Raw genomic sequence first — 20,147 nt, forward strand, 5'->3', positions numbered from 1 at the left:
TATTACTTTGGATAGGGAGGCCACTTAAATGTTAAAAAGGATAGGGCTCAAAGATTAGACCTGTGGCATTCCTTGTCTAATGTCATGGTTCTAGAGTTGAAGAGATCAAGCTGTACTGAGTGATTTCTATCAGTCAGAAAGTTTTTCAGACAACCTCACGCTTTACCCCCGACACCAATCGCCCCTAGTCTTTGGATTAGGATTGAATGAGAGATGGTGTCAAAAGCTGCAGACAAGTCTAGTAAATCCAACATAGTTGAGTGCCCCCGTCCAGGGCAAGACTGATTGAATCAAAAACCTCCATTAGTGCTGTTTCTGTGCTATAAGAGGTCCGGGTTCCTGACTGGGAGAGATCCAATGGGGGAGTAGGTTTCTAGAAAAGATACGAGATGTCAATTGATTAGGGTCACCATAACTTTTCCCAGAAAAGGGAGCAGTGATTTAGCTCTGTAATTAGCCATCTCTTGTCGATCAGCCATATTATTATTTTTTTTTAGGGTCGGTCTGACACAGGCTGCTTTTCATTTTACTGGGGAAGATTCCATGCTCAAAGAAAGACTGAACAGGTCCATGATGAAGGCAAGAAAGGCTGGGGCCAAGCTGGCCATGATATAAAGCGGGACAAGATCATATGGTAATCCACATTTGATCCTGTTGATTAAGAGCAACACTTTTTAGGAGTAACTGGATTAAAGGTTTACAGAAGCGTTGGGTGGATAATGACCAAAGTATTAGATGTAGTCAACCCTTCTGGTTCCATATCGTTAGAAAAGGATTTCTAAATCTTGGAGACTTTTTCTTCAAAGTAAGTAGTGAGTTTGTCGCAAAGAGCCTGAGATGCTGTAATTGGTGAAGTACAGATTGAGGTGTTGGTGAATTCCTTCACCTCTTATAAAGCTCTTTTGTTGAAATTGAAGCATTATTGATCCTGTCAACTATAGGAGTCTTTCTACCTTCTTTAATGTTTTATGGTAATTTCCTGACACAGGTTTATAAATCATTCTATCCCCAGGAGATTTAGTAGTTCCTCACTTGCATTCTAGCTTTCTACAGGCTGTTTTTTCCCTTTTTAGTGGGACCAGGTTAAGGCAAAATTCTTAGTTTTATTTCTGCTGAGTTTCCGCTGAGTTTGAGAGGAGTAATAATGTCTAAATTCTGGGTGAAATCTCCCTTAAAGTCGTTTAGAGCAGCGTTAATGTCTTCATATTCCCTCAGAATGGGGGGGAGGGGGAGGATGGAGAAGGTACTTCTTTCCTCCATGGTCTAGTCTGTCTTGGGGCTCTTACATTAAGAGTCTCCAGGATTTTCCAGGTCAAAATAAAATCTGATTGTGGAATGGTCAGTCCAGACCTGTGAGATAGGAGTCTACCTGTAAATTGGGTCAGTTAGTAAATACAAAGTCCAACATATGTCCTGCTATGTGCATAGGACCGGCCACTTTTTGATAAAGACCTAAAGAATCCAGTTCCAAGAGTAAACGTATAGTATCTGGGTCAGAGCTCATCTCTGCATGGTGGTTAAAATCACCAACCAACATGAAGTTCTCTGATGCTGAAATGTGAGGTGTCAGCCAGTCTGTCAAGTTAGTGCTAAACTCCTGTTTTACGCCTGGCAGCCGATAGACTAACGCACCCCTCCAGGTTGATTTTGATGAGGTTTACAATTTACAAATGACCATCTCTACCCAGTCAGTAGAGCATGATTCTAAATGCAGAGCGTGATTTGTTTTGTATTACAGAAGGCAGTTGCAACCCCCTCGCCCTTTTAGACTGTCTATCGAGTTTAATGAGAGTGTAGTCAGAGGTAAATGCTGTAGAGATGGAGGAAAGTGCTGTAGAGATGGATGAAAGTGCTGTAGGATGGAGCCATGTTTCTGCAATAAGGCAAATATCTGGTCTTTCTGTGTCCAGAAGGTCCCATAGTTCCAACACGTTTTTAGGGATGGAACAAGCATTTAGATAGAGGCGGTGCAACCATGAGGTGGGGGGCACAAGGGTTTCTGACAGTGCCACACTATTTTTTATGTGAGAGTCCTGACCACCATTGTTGTTATTTGGGAGTTTACACCTTTCCTGGGAGGTGGAGGGAGGGGAGGGAAACAAAATTACAATGTTTACAAATCTGAGAACCATCCTGTTTTAAAAAATAATCCCCTAATACATAGTGGGTTGGAGTTTGTCTCCTTTTTTCCTTAAGGTCAGCACTTGTATACGATAGGAGGGCCATGGTCTTACCATTAATGTGCAGGGTCCCTGGCGTCGTTGAGGCGTGGACGGACTTGTCTTTGGTGCTCTGGATGCGCGCGTCCAAGCTGGGAGGCATTCAGGGCCCGACTGAGAACCAAAACCGGCCCTGGCAAAATGCTCCACCGGCCCCCCAGGGGGTTAGGGGTGCGGCCGAGCTGTTTGCCACAGCCGGTTTTGGACGATTTTGTTACAGCGACCAATATTGCAGCTATGCTGCAAAAACGGCCCTGTAGCAAAACCGGCCCCCAACCCTGGCGGCCCACCAGGGAAATGTCAGGTGCCCACTACAGCCAGTCAGGCCCTGGAGGCATTTTAAGTAACCTTCAGGCTGCCTAGGGAAAAAGGCAGGATCTGGAGCACTAGACGGTCAACTGTAATAAAATGGCAGACCCTGACGTCCTACGAATCTTAGTTTGGTTTGGTTATTCCCTCCGCACAACTGGCACATGCCATGTTGGACTAGAAAGCCAAAATTCTATTTGGTTGCAATTACGAGTTATGAGTTATTCTACTTTGTATAGTTATTAATTAAAGTGTTGCCATGCTGTTGGAATAATCAAAGTGCCTCTGTGTCATGCAAAGAATTATGCAATATGATCCATCAATTAAATCTTTAGAATCAATCTGTACAACAATTTAAAACAATTTAGCAGATGAAGATTTGCATTTGCAGCAAAAGGAACAGTCAGAGAGTGACTGGTGTGGGGCTGCGCGTCCACGCTGGGATGCTTCTTAAGTAGCCTTCAGGCTACCTAGAGAACAAGGCAGGATTCAGAGGGCTAGGCCATCAACCGTAAAAAAATGCAGTGCCCTGACGTCCTCTAAATCTTTGTTTGGCTTGGTTATTCTGATGGGCGGCATGTCGGTGCCTATTTAAGGTTTAGCGCGTCTGCGATCGGGTTTGATACCGACCGGAGGAAGATACTCCATGGGTTACCATAAGCTGGATACAGGTACGTGTGTTCGCACCGCCCTGGGGCCTGGAGAGCACCGTTATAGTTGGTAGAATATACTTATGGCAGAGATAACTATGTCGCCTTCTTTTCTGTTATTCTACAGATCTCGGTTTTTGGGACTGTTTTTAATTTTACTTTGCGGGTGTAAATTGGACTGCTTTAAGAAAGTTATTTAAATATTTAAGGTAATTTGGGACCCCTTGCCCGGGTATATGTATTTAGGTATTGAATGGGAGGCGAGTCTAGTGACGGGTTTAGCTGTCTGGTAGGTTTTGAATCCCCGGCCCATACATGCTGATAGGGTCATAGGACAGGACCAGATGGGGTAAACTATCTGCCAGCTTAGGAGTATACTTATGAGTCTATAGGTGGGCTTTCATTCCTTCAGCTGGTGTATTTAGAAAATATACATTCTATGCTAAATACATCCGGAATATTGAAAAGCATGCTAGAAAGATTAAAAGCATGCACATATATTTGCGGCCATGAGATATATTCAAAGAACCGCTCACTGAGCTAAATATACAGGCTACTACTCACTGTACACAAAGGTCAAAAACTGACCCTTCTTGCATCACAGCTTTGCTCAAAGGAGAGCATGTAACAAAGCAGGGAGGAACCCTATTCCTACTTCTAATAAGTAAATATATTAAAGGCGATGCCACTTACTATTACAGACAGATAAATGAAAATGAGTATAGCTTTCCTTGGTTTACTCACATGATGCCTACATTATATCACTACTAAGCCCCATATATTCCTAAAAGGGTCCTACCACCTATGCAAATAAAGCTCAGAACCCACCAGCCTCTAAGATCTTGAGTCTATTCTCATTCACTGTTGTGTACAGATAACAGAGACATAATAAGGGAAAAAACCTTATCAGCTATCTAGCCCCTAGGAGGTGTTTTTAGCTTCCGGGTGATTGGCGGCGTGACTGTGCCTATTTAAGGTTTAGCGCGTCTGCAATCGGGTTTGATACCGACCGGAGGAAGATACCCCGTGAGTTACCATAAGCTGGATACAGGTACGTGTGTTCGCACCGCCCCGGGTCCTGGAGAGCACCGTTATAGTTGGTAGACTATACTTATGGCAGATATAACTATGTCGCCTTCTTTTCTGTTATTCTACAGATCTCGGTTTTTGGGACTGTTTTTAATTTTACTTTGCGGGTGTAAATAGGACCGCTTTATGAAAGTTATTTCAATATTTAAGGTAATTTGAGACCCCCTCGAATGGGAGGCGAGTCTAGTGACGGGTTTAGCTGGGTGGTATGTTTTGAATCCCCGGCCCATACATGCTGATAGGGTCATAGGACAGGACCAGTTTGCATGCCCACTTCCCATGGCAGCGCTGTTTTTCACTCTTTAGAGGAAAGCTGTAACCTAGGCATTTGATGTGGGGGTGGCGTGTGACTCGAGCTACGCTTGCTTCATACAGAGGCATAGTTGATTGTAAGACATGCTTGATTGTGAGCCTGATTAATGTAGGCTCTAATAAGTACTATTTCCTTTCAGATTCCATTCCATCCATTATCCCTGGAGGATCATATTTAAGTGTATTGACGGCCCTATGTATAGCAGGGATCTGAATATAATACCTGCTTAAGGTAACTATAGGCGGGTTTAGCACAATCAAGAAACTGAGTGTATTCGTATATATGGCTATTCTGGGTAATCCACTTTTTCTCACATGCAGGCACATATTTGTTCGAGTTCAGTATTTGGGAGGACCGTACTTAAGTAGACTGACGGCCTAACGTGTAGTGATACATTGCGTATCGCACTTGTCTAAGGTAACTACAAGTGGCCAAAATTCAGACAAGAGACTGGATGTAAACCCATAAAAGGTTTAGTGTGGTAATGTTATTTTCCTTATATGCAGGCACACGTTGTCTCGAACACGAGGTGGCAGCTCTGGTCCGGAGACATGTGTCTGTACTGGATAAACAGGTAGATGGACCAGCCCGGTCTGACTGTTATTTTAATATACAATCTAGATAGTTGCCTGTCACTGAACTACTATAGGGAGGCATGTTGGCCCTCTTAGTACTTAATGATGGTCCTCTTTTAGCCCTCCATTAATTTTAAGGAATACGTGCTATGTATGGATGTAGAATGATATATAAGTAGAGACTAATTTCCTGATAGCTAAGATGTTTTTAACCAGCTTTTAGATTTATAAGCTGTGCTCTATATGATCAGTATAAGGTTTGTGTGTGTGAGCCTCATTCTTATCACCAGTGTGTTGAGCCTTGGACACTAGGATGTTGTATCAAATACGAGTGGGATTTGTTGGATTTTATCAACTAGGTATGTTTTTTTTTTCAATATTTTCCACGTTTTCATTTACTTTTTATTTTTTACAGATTGCTAACATTGTGATTAGGACTTTATGTAATTTTCCTGAAGAAGGTGATGGCTGTGTATTAGTGCCCACCGAAACGCGTCGATGCTCATGAAGAGGAAACTGCGTAAAATCTGTGATGACAATTGTTTCTGATAAATGCACTTGGATAAATACCCATTGTGGTCACAATTGATCTAGTCTTGATTTAGTGGTTTCCTCTCTGGTAATAGGATTTATTTTTCCTCTCTGTGTTCCCAATGTTTTAATATTTTGAATTGCACTGTGTATTAATGCACTTGTTTTTAATGTCTTGTATGTTTCTCTGATGTTTTTAAATCTCTTTGCACAGTTCCTGAGAATGTTAGCCTTTTTATGAATTTTATGTGTTCTGTGATTTATGTGGTACCTATGATTCGTGAATAAATTTGAAAAATTCTTTTAGATTGTTTTTTGATCATATCCTTTCTGTCCATTCTCACTCTACTGGTGTGAGGCTGCTTGTGTATAAATGGTGTGTGAAGTGTGAATTTATCCAAGGGGGTTCCTTTTGTGACTAAGGTCTTTGCTGGCACCCCTCCCCTTTGGTTGGTGGGTCCCTCTCTCTCTTTTTGAGCCTTATTTTATTGGAACAGTACATAGAAGCCTTACCGTACCCCATACAGCGTTGGCTCAAACAGCATACCAGGTTAACAGGCGAACAAGCCGTTGAAATGGCAACGTCTTTCTATAGAGCACAACCCTGTACGTTATCCTGGAACACTGAAAAGTCTATATGCCCTTCCCATTCCATTGTGAAACAAGAGAAAAAACCAGTAAAACCCAATTTGGAACCATTTAATACAAGGCAGCATCGTCCGGAACCTGTACGGGGGCCCCAGTGTTTCGAATGTGGGGACTGGGGGCACATTGCCAGGATTTTGTCCCCGAAAAAAACCACCCGAAGAACCGATGGACATAGGTTGCGTTCCCCGAACCATTCTCTACTCAGAGGAAATGGGGCCAAGCTTCTATGTAAGTGTGCAGGTGGGAGGGCTCCCTGTAAAAGCCCTATTAGACTCTGGTTGTGGTCAATCAGTCATTCAACAATCCCTGGTACAGCTCCATCGCCTCAAAACAAAACAAGAGGTTCCTATTTGGTGCGTACACGGGGATGTCAAACTCTATCCCTTAGTTTCCCTTCCCATCTCCCTCCCAAACGGGGTAACTCTAGAAGCTAAACTCGGGGTTCTCCCCTCTCTTCCTGAAGAACTGATCCTGGGCCGGGATAACCCCTCTTTTCTAACACTCTTTACAAACACACTCAACACTAGGAGAAGATCCGCCTCATCACGCCCCTCTCTCCACACCCAGGCCCCTTGGTTGTCCGATAAAAGCTTTCATTATGCCCAGCACAGCGACCCCACTCTCCAACCCGCATGGGATCATGCCCGGCGAGACTCTGCTTCCCAGACAAACGTATACCCTTCCTTCCACATACAGAATGAACTACTCTACAGGACAGCAAAGGACGGCGACACACCTCAACTCGTAGTACCTCAGGCTTTTAGGGAACAGGTGCTCTTCTTTGCACACTCTCACCTGTTGGGAGGCCATAGGGGGGCCCAGAAAACCACAGAAATGCTACTACTCCATTTTTATTGGCCTGGCATATTCGCACACGTCACCCACTTCTGCCAGGAGTGTGAAATATGCCAGAAGCAGAATCCTTATAGGCCACCTCCTGTACCCTTACAACCCCTCCCTATAGTCGGAACACCTTTTGAGAGAATAGGAATGGACCTTATAGGCCCACTTCCTCGTACGAAGAAGGGTAACCTTTATGCTTTAGTGGTTGTAGACTACGCTACACGATATCCCGAAGCCTTTCCCCTACGTGCCCCCACCAGTCAAAACATCAGTGACAGGCTCCTTGAGTTATTTTCCCGTGTAGGTTTCCCTCGTGAAATCCTCACGGATCAGGGTACTCCCTTCGTCTCCAGAATCATGAGAGAGGTCTGTAAATCCCTTGATATCACTCACATCAAAACATCTGTGTATCATCCCCCGACCGATGGCCTGTGTGAACGCTACAACTCTACCTTGAAACTGACATTAAAGAAATTGTTGAGTATAGAAGGGAAGGAGTGGGATAGGCTCCTCCCATTAGCATTGTATGTAGTAAGAAGCCAAACTCAGGCTAGTCTAGGCTGTTCTCCTTTCCAACTTCTCTACGGTAGAGAACCTCGCAGTCTACTAGAGATAACCAAGAAATATTGGGAGCAGGAAAAGGAGTAAGAAACAAAAACATTCTTAGAATATACCCATGTCCTACGCACCCGCTTACAAAAACTGAGAGAGTTTGCTGATGCAAATCTGGAGAAGGCCCAAGCCAGACAACAAACATTTTACAATAAAGGGAAAAAGTGGCGACAATTGAAAGTACGCGACTGGGTATTGGTCCTCAACCCCTCCAGTATACCAAAGATAAGGTCAGGCTGGCAGGGTCCCTTTCAGATAGTGCAAAAGGTCGGGCTCACATCCTACCAGGTTCAGGTGAAACCCAAAAGAACCCAGTTATACCATGTAAACCTTCTAAAGAAATGGCTGGCTCCCCTCCCCAAAGACATTCAGATTATTAACCCAAAAACCGAGGAGGGTAGCACCCTATCCCACCTCATAGTCAACCAGGATCTTACCAAGGAGCAGAGAAAAACACTTCAAGATACCCTCTTACCTTTTGCCTCTTTGTTTTCTGACCTTCCGGGCCGTACTACTATGGCCGAACACTCTATACAGACCCAACCCGGCATGGTCGTTAAACAAAAACCATATTGCATCCCTGCCACCAGAAGAGAAGCTATAGGAAAGGGAAATCCACTCCATGCTCACCTTAGGAGTAATACGACCGTCCCAGAGCGAGTGGTCCTCGCCAATTGTTCTGGTACCAAACCCGGAGGGATCCGTCTGGTTTTGTATAGACTTTAAAGCTGTAAACGCAGTATCTAAATGCAACTCTTTTCCCCTCCCACGTGTGGACGAGCTAATCGAAAGGCTTGGTGACGCTCAGTACATCACAACCCTTGATCTCACAAAGGGGTACTGGTAGGTGCCCCTAAAACCCCAGGATCAGGAGAAAACAGCCTTTTCTACACCATCAGGCTTATTTGAGTTCACTGTCTTGCCCTTTGGGTTACACAGGGCACCTGCGACATTTCAGCGACTCATGAATCAAGTGCTGTCAGCACGCCAAGCCTATTCCTCGGCGTATCTAGATGATATCGTCATCTACAGCCCCACGTGAGAGTCTCACTTACAGCAATGTCAGCTCGTCTTTCAGGCCCTCCAAGACGCAGGGTTACACGTCAACGCAAACAAATCAAGAGATGGGTTTCAAAAGGTCAAATATCTGGGGTATGTTTTAGGGAATGGCCATATTGAGCCTCAGGAGAAGGTGAAAGCAATATCCCAGGTCCCCTTTCCAACCACCAAGAAGGAGGTAAGGGCTTTCCTCAGACTCCTCGGATACTATCGGCGTTTCATTCCCCAGTATTCCGAATTATCCTCACCTCTCACCGATCTACTCAGAAAGAATGTGAAACCCAAAAACCTCCTGCAACCAACACCCCAAGCCCTACAAGCCTTCCACAGTCTCAAAAAAGCCCTCACCTCAGGCCCCATTCTCAGATCCCCGGACTTCTCTAAGCCCTTTTTACTCCATACTGATGCTTCTGAAAACGGGGTGGGAGACTTCCTTTCCCGTCTCTCACTGTTCCCCGATCGTGAACAGGCTGGGGTAGGGGTGTGTGGCGAAGCACTGTCGGCTGATCCGTCCTCCCTAGCCCCTACCACTGATCAGATGCCACCTTACCTGTCACCGTGTCCCCTCCTCTATTTTCAGACTCCTACGCCGGGGGGGACGCTATCCCTTTAAGGACTCGCTTTCCCCAGCCATCGGCCCCACTCATGTGACCTGGTCAGCTGACGAATCCGGCTTCAAAGAGGAAGAAGCAAAGGAACGAGTGTGTTCGGGGTGGACTCGTCTTCCTACGTTGGAGGAGCAGGAACCGGAGGTACAGACCTTCCTGGTGGCACCCGGGTTAGGAGGACTACGGCGCCTTGAGGAGACGGACGGGGAGCCGGAAGCAGCAGCCCAGCCGATGGGAGCACCACGCACCGAGGAACCAAGAAAGAGGGAGCCAGGCCCGGTTGGCAAAACGCACAGAGGCTAACAAGGGTACGGGCCAACTGGGGGCCAAGAGGGTAAAAGGGAAGGTGATAGAGAAGGGCGGAACACCTGTTAAGCCGCTATAACCGGGGTCGTGTTTTACGAGCGTCTAAGACACAGGGAAGCTTTGAGTGTCACTGGTGGCAGTCAAGTGTTTATTCTTCCACTCCCCATCCCGGTTTTGTGACGTGTCAGAAACGAACATTCCGCTTACAAGTTCTTTTTGTTTTGTCCTTTTTTTTGTTTTATTTTCTTGAGCCACGTATTATTGGGCACTACCGGACGACCTTCCTCATGTTGCTGGAGGAGAGACCATAAAGACCTTTCGAGTGCACCTTACTCTCTGAGGCAAGAGGGTGAAGATTGTGTTTAGAGACTTTGCAAGCTTTTATTGCTACCTATGGTCTATGTCCAGAGCGAAAATAAATAAAATAAAACCCCTGCTTGTTGCAACTCAGTCCCCGTCTTCTTGACTCCTTCTCCTGCGCCACAGTGGTGAGCAGTGTTCCCAATAATGTGCTCTCATGCACGCCCGCGCACCTCTGTTAAATGTAGCGCGCAGTGCTGTGTGTGGAGCACGCATACACAGCACATCAAAGCAGAACGTTCGCGCCGCTGCTTTTAAAAAGCGAGCAGCGTGAAAAACAGGTATTTCTTTCATGTAGAGATTTTGTTTAAGCATTCATGTTAATTGCAGCGCTGTCACGAGCTGTAATTAACAGCAATACTTTAAACAAAAGCACACAATCTGCCCATCACCCTGCAGCTGCGCTCTATTAACAAAAGAAATTCCGCAAGTCTACAAACAGGGCGTGAAAAGCACACATCCTGTTTGTATACTTGCTGAATTTTTCTACATAAAAGAGCTGGGCTGCGGGTGATTGTGTGACTTTGTTAAAGTTTTCAGGTTAATTGCAGCTCTAGACGGGCGCTGTGATTAACCTGAAATCTTTAACAAAGGCCCACAATCACCCCGTAGCCAGAGCTCTATAAAGAAAAGAAATTCAGCAAGTCTACAAACAGGGCGTGAAAAGCACATGTCATGTTTGTAGACTTGCTGAATTTCGCTTCTTAACAGAGCTGGGCTGCAGGGTAATTGTGTGGCTTTGTTAAAGTTTTCAGGTTAATTGCAACTCCAGACGGGCGCTGCGATTAACCTGAAATCTTTAACAAAAGCCCACAATCACCCCGTAGCCCGGAGCTCTATTAAGAAAAGAAATGCACCAACTCTACAAACACGGTGTGATAAGCACACATCATGTTAGTAGACTTTCTGAATTTCTCTTCTTAATAGAGCGCAGCTGTGGTGTGATTTACACTTTTCTGTGCTTGGCATAGTGTGCCACCCTACTTGTATTTTCTTGTTTCAGTCATTGCATCCAGATATATGATACAAGTAACATCATACCCAGGGCTTTAAGTGGGATGAAAAAACTAGGGGGGTCTCGCAAAGGGGCATGGCCAGTGTAATTAAGGGCATTGCTTAAGACACATAAGCTAAAAATCTGTACTTAGCATAGTCTACCGCCCGACTTGTATTGTGCTGTTTCTGTCATTGCATCCAGATATATGATACAACAAGTAACATCATACCTACAAGTCAGGACTATTGGCTTTGTCAATGGTTGTTAGTTGCATAAGATAAATAAGCATCAACTAAGGCTTGTATGTAATATTGAAAAGGCTTCAACTTAAAGCCCTGGTGACACCACAACAATGTTGCTGCGCCTGAGTTTCGAGAAGGGAAATCCAGAGAGAAAATGACTCTCTTTAAAGGATTTCCCATCCCCTTCAAGTAGGGTGACCAGATCGTGCTACCCAAAAACCAGGCCATTTCGCAAAAATAGAGGAAGGGCTACAAATTTACATCAATAAAGTGGCAAATAATGACAGTCCTCATCCTCATAGAAACACAGAAAAGGCACTAAGAAAATAAATAAAATGTAATTTTTAAAACCAGCCTCATGCCTGTTAATTAACCTGTTTACTTATAACAGCTGCTTACTAGCCCTGCTTTGGAACACCTAAAAAAATGCCTCTCACTGTTTTTAGTTCACCCTCTCAAAAACTCGGGACATGAGCCACTTTTACCGAAATCTGCCGGTACAACTGTTGAAAAGCCAGGACGGTCCTGACAAATCTGCGACTCATGGTCACCCTACCTACAAGGCTCACCTGACATAACGTCATGCCCTAACTTCTCTACTAGTGAGAAATTAGCAGTGTGAGCACGCTCACATTGATGTGCCTAGTGTCACTGCAGTCTGGAAAAAACAGACCGCCTGTGCCAGGGCACAAAACAGATCCCGGAAGAGACCCGTTTCGAGACCCCCTTTAAAAAACTGCCGGTGCTCAGCATCGGTGAGACCCAGCCCACTTAAAGCCCTGATCATACCTACAAGTCAGACTATTGACTTTGTAAGTGGTTGCTAGTTGCATAAGATAAATACGCAGCAACAATGGCTTGTATAAATTAAATCCATCTGAATTTGAAAACAGCTAAACTCTCCAGCCATCTTTCTCGTTGTGATGAGGCTGCCAATGACAGAGACTTGCTTGAGTGTCTGTTATGGTCACACTGGTAGTACAGTTTTAACAACCCCTTTTGACAAAATGTGACATTTTAACAAGAAGCAGTTTGACTGTTCATGAGATTTGCTTTTTAGTACTTGCATATATTAGGGCGAAAGGGGGTGATCTGTACAAAACTCAGCTCTGAAATTCATCAGGTTAAGCAGACTGTCTTGTGATAGGAGCTTGCCATACATCTAGTAGTGCAGCTTCCGTACTGTGGTTGGGACAGAAAAGTGACTAATGGGAATTCAACAGTTGGCTTGCTTCTAAATATTTTTCAAATTGTAGGGTGATTATTCTTTCCAGGCATAATGGGGTCAGAAGAAGGAAGAAAGGGGAAATGTTTGTTTTAAAGCTCTGGTGACACCACGACAATGTTGCTGCCCCGAGTTTCAAAAAGAGAAGGGAAGCAAGTGTTAGTGAAGAGAATACTCCCGACAGATGGATCAGTCATTTACACACTTGCAGCTGCCATCTGCTTAGACCTGCATCTTGGCGAGATTAAAAATCTTGGCAAGGCCTAACCAGCCTTCCACCCTTCTTAGTTCATTCAGGTGAGCACAGTTACATAGAGCAAGCGTTTAGAAATGACAAGATGGCGAAAAAGGCCCCTTATAGAACCCCTCAACGTCGATATGCAGAGACGCTACTTCTGAAACATTGGCATACCACACTCGCTGTCTTCTCTGACATATCTTTTGTCCTTTTCTCTTCCACTCCCCAGCAGCTCTCGTCGTCTCCTTCTCTTCTTTTTCTTCTTCCTCATATCAGTCCCGCTCCACCTTTACCCACTTTTCCCTACTCCCCATCCTATTCTTGTCTCCATTTCCCTCTCACTGCCTTTTCTCTGCTTTCTCTCTTACCGGTTTTCCATTCTCTGTTCTCTCTCCCAGTTCTCCAAACCCTCTGCTGCCTTTCTCTTTCCATCCCTCTCTTACCAATTTCTCCATTACCCCTTACCCATTTCTTGTATTTGCGCCCTGACTTTTTTTCTACTTTGTTCCTCTCTCCCCTTTCTCCGCCACTAAATCCTATTTCTCACTATTCTCCTCTCCTTTTCCTTTAGGCTATATTCCGATTTTGAAAACACATACCACTATCCCTGAATATTACAAGGAAGCACATAGAGAATTTGGACCAGTGTGCCTCAGCAGTGTCGGTGACCCGGTCAAAAAGGACATGAAAAAGCAGAAATTGGATCATAAATCCAAAGCTGTTCTAATCAGGGCCCCAGAAATAAGTTTGGCCCAGGCACTCAAAATCCTTAAGATGTCCCTGTGCATTTGTTAAAGTTTTCATGTTAATCGCAGCACCCATCATGAGCTGCAATTAACACGAAAACCTTAACAAATGCACACAATCACCCAGCAGCCCAACCCTATTAAGAAAAGCAGCAACATAGCTGCCAAGGTTTCAAATTGCAATGTGGGATGTTTTCATAATTTCACTGTAATTATTTGTGCCATTTGAACAGGGCCGACTTTAGTGCTGGTGGCGCCTGGTGTGACAATGTTTGTTGGCGCCCCAATGACCACCTCCGCCACGGATACTCTCATTACCAACCTTTAACAGTGACCCTCAAGTCTCCATAACCCCTCTCTCTTTCATATTTAATTTGTTTAATAGCGCCACTCATCCCAGTGTAAGGTGTTAAGCACTTAACATCGCATACACATTACACAGAGACACTGAATCATAGTGTGTAAATCAATGTATAGGAAATGTTACATCAGACAGAGGAATAAAATGTCTCTTCTTAACAGAGCTGGGCTGCTAGGGTTTTAAGCAAACGTTTGGAGTGATATTTGGCGCTGCACACACGCGCTGTGTGGTTCCTGCCACACATAGCCATGGCTGCAGCGCACAGAGACCATACACTGCCGCACACAGAGGAAAAAAATTAGAGGGAACATTGGTGGTGAGTTATCCTATTTTGTATAGTTATTAATTAAAGTGTCTGTAGGAAACCCACCTCTCCATATAGAGCACCACAATGGGGTACAATGCACAGAGAGGTCAAGGAGACCCCTGTTGGTTTACAGAGGCAAAAGTACAAAATTCTAACGCTCTATTTTGTGGTAGTGTGGGCGAGGTCTTAGGCTTATCAGAGGGTAGTGCTAAGCATTTGTTGTACTCACAGAGGCACTAAATGATACACACACTCAAGTCGAGACTGAATTTGATACATAGTACTCCTTTTTAAGTAAACATTTAGACCCAGAACTTGCGGAACGTGGTAAATACTTTTTTCCAATATAGAAAAATCACCCTAAATGCAATATTCCCAGTTGTGCGCAATTACGCACAATACATTCCTTATGGAAGGAAAAAGGCAATTGGGAAATGAATGCAATGCAGTTACTTTTGTGGTCCACCTTTTGGAAATTGGAAGGTTTGGGAGCCAAGATCCAAAGTCCCACGGCCAAGTTCTTGGGAGCTTCCCGGATTTTACTGGGAGCAAAGAGACTTTGTAGCTGGTGCTACGTAGAAAGGGGCCACCTGCAAAAGCAAAGCAAAGCAAAGAGGGACTTGTAGGCAGGTCTGAGGGCTATCAAGGGAATTGAAGACCGCCTGGACTCGGTTTTCAAGGTTTTCGTAGCAAGGGGTCCAGTACCCTGGGTACCCGTGCAGTTCCCAGGGCCTCAAGACTTGGTGCAGAGGCCAAGTTGACCCTTCAGAGCAAGTGTACCTTTGGCTAGCACTCAGAGATTTCGGTTGGGCTGAGGAGCTGGACGAAGTTGGCCCGGACTTCGCTGTTTTTGGGGCCTACAGCTCCTCTATCTCAAGGGAGTTCCGAGGCAATTTGTGAGGGCTGATGATCCTCTGGGGTTTGTGGAGGCCACACATTGACAAGACGAGCTGGAGGATGGACATTGTCGAGTTCTGTTGCAGCAGGCAGGAGTTTGCCCCCAAAGTCCAGCACGAGGTGTGCATTTTTCGGTCCAACAGCATTTCCTCATTTGTCTTCTTCTTATGTCCGTAGATACTACTGTTCATGGTCTGGGGATGCCACCAAATTACTAAATGTAGGGAGTGACAGGTAGTGGCCAATGGGCCCCTTACCTTGGGTGTCTGTACCCTATTTTACGTTCACCTCTTGTGGGAGGGGGACATAGCCCTAGTCCTGATTGAAGAAGTCCCACCATCTTCAAGATGGTGGGCACTGAAAAATGTTCTTCACTTCAACTCCAGCACCTGAGAGGTGGAGTTGGCAGTGGGGGGCACACCTACTCTTTCTTTAATTTCACGCCTGTCTTGCTGCCAAGAGGGTTGAGGACGGGGGGCTGCTCCTTCTATCAGGAGAGGCTGGGGTCACATTTTAAAGGTGGCAAGGCTTTTGAAGCTTACCGCCCGATGGCTCTTCCTGACCGGGGGGAGGTGTGAACACCTCCGCCCAGGGCAGGCATTGTTCTCAACCTCTGAGCGGTCAGAACTCTGTCAGGTGGTGACAGGCTAGCTTTGGGCAGTTGGTGAACACACTAAGGGTTGGTAATTTTCAGGGGACCCATCTAAGGGGTCCTCTATGTGCAGTTATTAATAAATCTGACACTGGAATCAGATTAAGATGAGATGGTTGGGACCAAAAATCCCAAAACTGTGAATCTATCATAGAACTGGGAAATTTGTAATGACGAGTATCCAGCCCATGTACTCCTTATGGCTTTCCTGTTCACTTACAATTTTCAAGAATCGACATGGATATCACAGGGACACATATGCTCATGCAGATATGTCCTCTACAGAGATATAGTGCACCCTACCTTAGGACTATAAGGCCTCCTAAAGGGGTTTCTTACCTATATCCCATGCAGTGATTGTGGGAATGGCATACAGGGGTGTTTCCCATATTGACTCCTCAGTTTTGTCTAGACCAAGGCACAGTCTGCAATGGCAGTGTGCATAGCCTAGGGAGGGGATCCTAGAGTGGCACAATTTGTGTTACTACCCTTGGGGTCCCTCTTCAGTGCCAATGCCCTAGGTACCAGGGGTACTATTTACTAGGGACTTACAAAGGGCACTGAAGTTGTGCCAATTGAGAAACAAAAGGTGCAGTTTAGGGAAAGAGTTCTGACACGGGGACATGGCTGGCACAGACCCTGTGTACTTCCAGTCGAAGTTACCTAATTTTCCAGGCAAAAAGTGGGGGCTAACCATGTCCAAAAGAGACACTTTCCTACAGTGTCGCTGTGCTGTCTGAATAATTAGTGCCTCAGTGTACTGCATAGAATTATGCAATATGATCAGTCAATTAAATCTTTAAAAATGTAAAATCAATCTGCAAAACAATTTAACACAACTTAGCAGAGTGAAGCTTTGCATTAGCAGCAAAAGAAACAGTTATAGAGCGACCTGTGGGGTTCAGCTCGTCTGGACGCTTCTTAAGTAGCCTTGAGGTTGCCTAGGGAATAAGGCAGGATTCGGAGGACTAGACCATGAACCGTATTAAAATGGCAGGCCCTGACGTCCTCCGAATTTTAGTTTGCTTTGGTTGTTCCTGCTGCAAAATCGGCACACGCCATGGCGGACCAGGAGCCAAACTGCTATTTGGTTGCAATTATGAGTGGTGAGTTATCCTACTTTGTATAGATATTCATTAATGGTGTCTGAATAATCAAAGTGCCTCAGTATGGTGCAAAGAATTATGCAATATGATCAGTCAATTACATTTTTTAAATGTTAAAACTTAGCAGAGGCAGGATTCGCATTTGCAGCTCAAGTAACAGGCATGGAGTGAACTGTGCAGATGTCTGTATTTTAAATTTACGGGGTTAAGAAACCTGCTGCAAAGATCTTTGTGTGCCAGCTAAGACTCATGGAATAATAATAATGGTAAGATAACTCTGGAGGATAACATATTTGCGGAAGAGATCACTGTTTTGTCTAGTCCTAGTTTTGAGTCAAAGTAGAGAGCGGGTTAATGTCTCCTGAAAGCACATTATGAAACACATAGATGAGAGATTTTTATTTTTTGTAAATAGATAAGTGGGTTACTGCTTTTAAGATGGAGATCCTTTTGTTACTTGCAGTTAATAAATTGTAATCATTCTAATATAGCATAGTGAGACATGCAGGACCTGTGGCTCCCAAACCTTGTAACCCTCGCAGTCTTATGTAACAAATCATTTATGCTGATGTACACACCTGATCTATTGTCAATGTATAATCTGTACGTGTGATGTAAAGGGCTCTGACACCCTGCATTGGGATCAGCAGTAACACTACTCATCCCAATGCAGGGTGTCCAAGTGCTTTACATCACACGCACACAAATAACAATTTAAATGCCACTATTTTGTTTTATTTCTTTTATAGCACTTTACCAATACTGTAGTGCTAAAGCAATAATTTTTTTTTAAACTAAATCGTTGTATTTCAATTGTTGGTTGTGTAAATACTGGGGCAACCAGCACATCTGACTTTCTTACAGTGTATGCATATCTCTTCTAAACAGGGACAGAACAAAGTCAAAATCATTTCCCTCTCAAGTACATGTGAAGTGATAAGATGAGAGCTTTTCTTTCCCCTCCATTGCATCTAGGTATGAGGCTCCCTATAGCACCCAACCAGGCCAATCCAAAAAAGAGGACTAATAGCCCCCTAAATTCTGCTTTTATTATAAGCAAATCTGGAATCTGATATATGCCCCTTCCCCACCTACACCTTGCTACTCGGGACAAAAATAGACATAACAGCACCATCCCCACCTGCACCTTGCTGCTTGGAACAAAAGCAGACAAGCTGCAGGCGCTGCTGAAAGTGCATTTCTGTGAATTACGGGAGCAGTAGGAAAGGAAAGTAGCACTTGGTTGAAGGCAGAGGCACATTTTGGGGGGTTTCCTAAAAGTTTCGGGGGGGGGGGGGGGCTGATTCTTCCAGCAATATGCAGAGTGGAGATGCAGGGGCTCTAAGAAGGGGTGAAAACATAACAAAGCCTCGTTGGCACGTAAATGGTCTTTTAAAGACCTGTGAAGTACTGGGGTGCGGCTGTGTGTGTACCCGGTAAACTGTCTCATCCCGGGCTGACACACACAAGGGGGGGGGGGGGGGGTACTGAAGCCCTTTCAGCACTATGGGCTGAAGGCGCGCGCCAGGTTGAAGGCAGCCAGCTTTACAGCAAGGTAGACAGCGACTATCAACTGAAAAATAGTGAGTAGACGGCCTCTACCCTCGACTCCAGCCTCGATTCTTAGTTCACTAATTTATTATTTTTTGTAGTTCTATTAGCGCAAACTCGACCGGAAGGTATTAGGTCGCTTTACATGAGCAGCAGTTGCATTATACAAGGACACATTGTGATGTCATGGAATTGGAGAAAGTGCTTTAGGATGGCAGATGGAACTGGAAGTCTGCTGTAAAGGGCTGACAAAGAAATGTCATTTCAATTCAGGAGTCAATAAATAACTTTCTGGAATGCGCTTCCAGGACTCATTAAGTAGCGCTCCAAAAGAAGGCGGTTTTCATGCCGCCGCCCATATATTACACATGATGTCCCTTACTAATAATTTTTCTTCACGTTGCCCGGAAGTCGTTCGGTGTCACGTGCTGCCGGCATCTCTGGATTCTCGCGAGAACTGTCCAGTGAGAAGTGACAGAGCAACGAAGATGGCGGCGCAGGAGAGCGATGCTAGTGGGAGTGAAGTGACGGCCGCCCCTTCTAATCAGGTGAGCAATCGTGGTATTAAGAGGATAAGGAGGTGGTAGGAACCCACGGAGAAAGCATTAAAGTCTACGATGGGGTTCACTTAGAGTGACAGTGCCCAAGGTGTCTGAGAGCAAACCACAGCGGAGCTTGCGGGCTAGTCTGGAGGATCATATGTGCAGGGGTTTAATGTGTGGGACATCACGTCACCAGGGGGAGTTAAGATAAATCCAGTCCAGTCGATATTTTTAGGCAAAGGGGCTGTTGTCTAATGGGTGAACTGTTAAGAGAAAGGAGAAACCTTGGAGTACGGAGAGGTCATACGTGGTAGGTGGCGATGGTTGATTATCAGCGGGGGCGAGGAGTAACTTCCCGAAACCCTGATTGAGCGGATGGGATCAGAAAAATCGAGGCTGTCTACAGTAGACAAATTACCTTTCGTATAGGTCATCGAGGGCGTTGTGGCCGATTTCATGCGTTTTATTCAGATGAACGTGTACTGTAAACACGCGATGTGCCGAGGAGCATGCAGTGACTTTAAGTGACAGACCACTACAATGTGGGTGCGTTAACCAGTAAAGACATTTGTTTTTCGGTGCTTGACGGTGTTTCGGTCGCTCTTCGTTAGGACACAATCTTCAGTTGCTTTTATCGGAATGTATGACTTTGGATCCTCCTCATGATTCCCCCTGCTCTCTCAGTCCTGATACCAGGGCCCGAACTTCCCCTTGTAGAGTACAAGAATTATATGTATAATGTAGGGACTTATAACTCCACTGTGAACAGGGTTCTAAGAGCAATAATAAAAGTGTGAGGGGGTGTATGGGGGGAGGGTCGGATCGAAAACGAGAGTATCCAAAGAAGTGTAGCTAGGAATTCTTTCCAAGAGTCCCGTCTGCGTATTTAAGAGTGTGGCTTAAAACATGGTAACTAAAATCCAGTTTTTGGCAGCCAATCAAAATAGTTTTGCGCCTTTAAACTTTGTTATTGCGCCTAGACATATCACACAATAACGACCCTATGCCTAAAATAAGCCGGATACATTGGTTTCACTAGTGCGTGTCATCAGAATCAGATACACGAATAACACTTTGTTGTGAACAATCTCAAATGTTTCAATTTGGAAAAGATGTGACTTTAAATGAAACGTTACAAAGGTCTGTGAAATTGAAAAGGTT

General features: G+C 44.9%; 1 protein-coding gene and 1 long non-coding RNA gene across 3 annotated transcripts in view; one reads left to right on the forward strand and one right to left on the reverse strand.

The window, feature by feature from the left end:
• LOC146798455 (uncharacterized) overlaps positions 1-9,434 on the reverse strand; it is a 52,650-nt gene extending 43,216 nt beyond the window's left edge. The window contains exon 1 of the long non-coding RNA XR_014968699.1: positions 9,399-9,434. This is a non-coding gene — a long non-coding RNA (uncharacterized LOC146798455). The remainder of the gene's footprint in view (positions 1-9,398) is intronic.
• Positions 9,435-9,506: 72 nt separating this feature from the next.
• Positions 9,507-20,147, forward strand: part of CLPTM1 (CLPTM1 regulator of GABA type A receptor forward trafficking) — a 409,252-nt gene continuing 398,611 nt past the window's right edge. The window contains exon 1 of one of the 2 annotated variants that reach the window (XM_085625718.1): positions 9,507-9,764. Coding sequence is in view for 1 of the 2 variants with exons in the window: in XM_085625717.1 (XP_085481843.1) it covers positions 18,933-18,992 (60 nt within the window). In the remaining variant the exon portion in view is untranslated. Of the gene's footprint in view, positions 9,765-18,860; positions 18,993-20,147 lie in introns of those variants that run through there. The other variant, XM_085625717.1, reaches the window with a different exon arrangement.

The sequence above is a fragment of the Triturus cristatus genome, chromosome 9, assembly GCF_964204655.1.
Source record: "Triturus cristatus chromosome 9, aTriCri1.1, whole genome shotgun sequence".
Classification (NCBI taxonomy): Eukaryota; Metazoa; Chordata; class Amphibia; order Caudata; family Salamandridae; genus Triturus; species Triturus cristatus.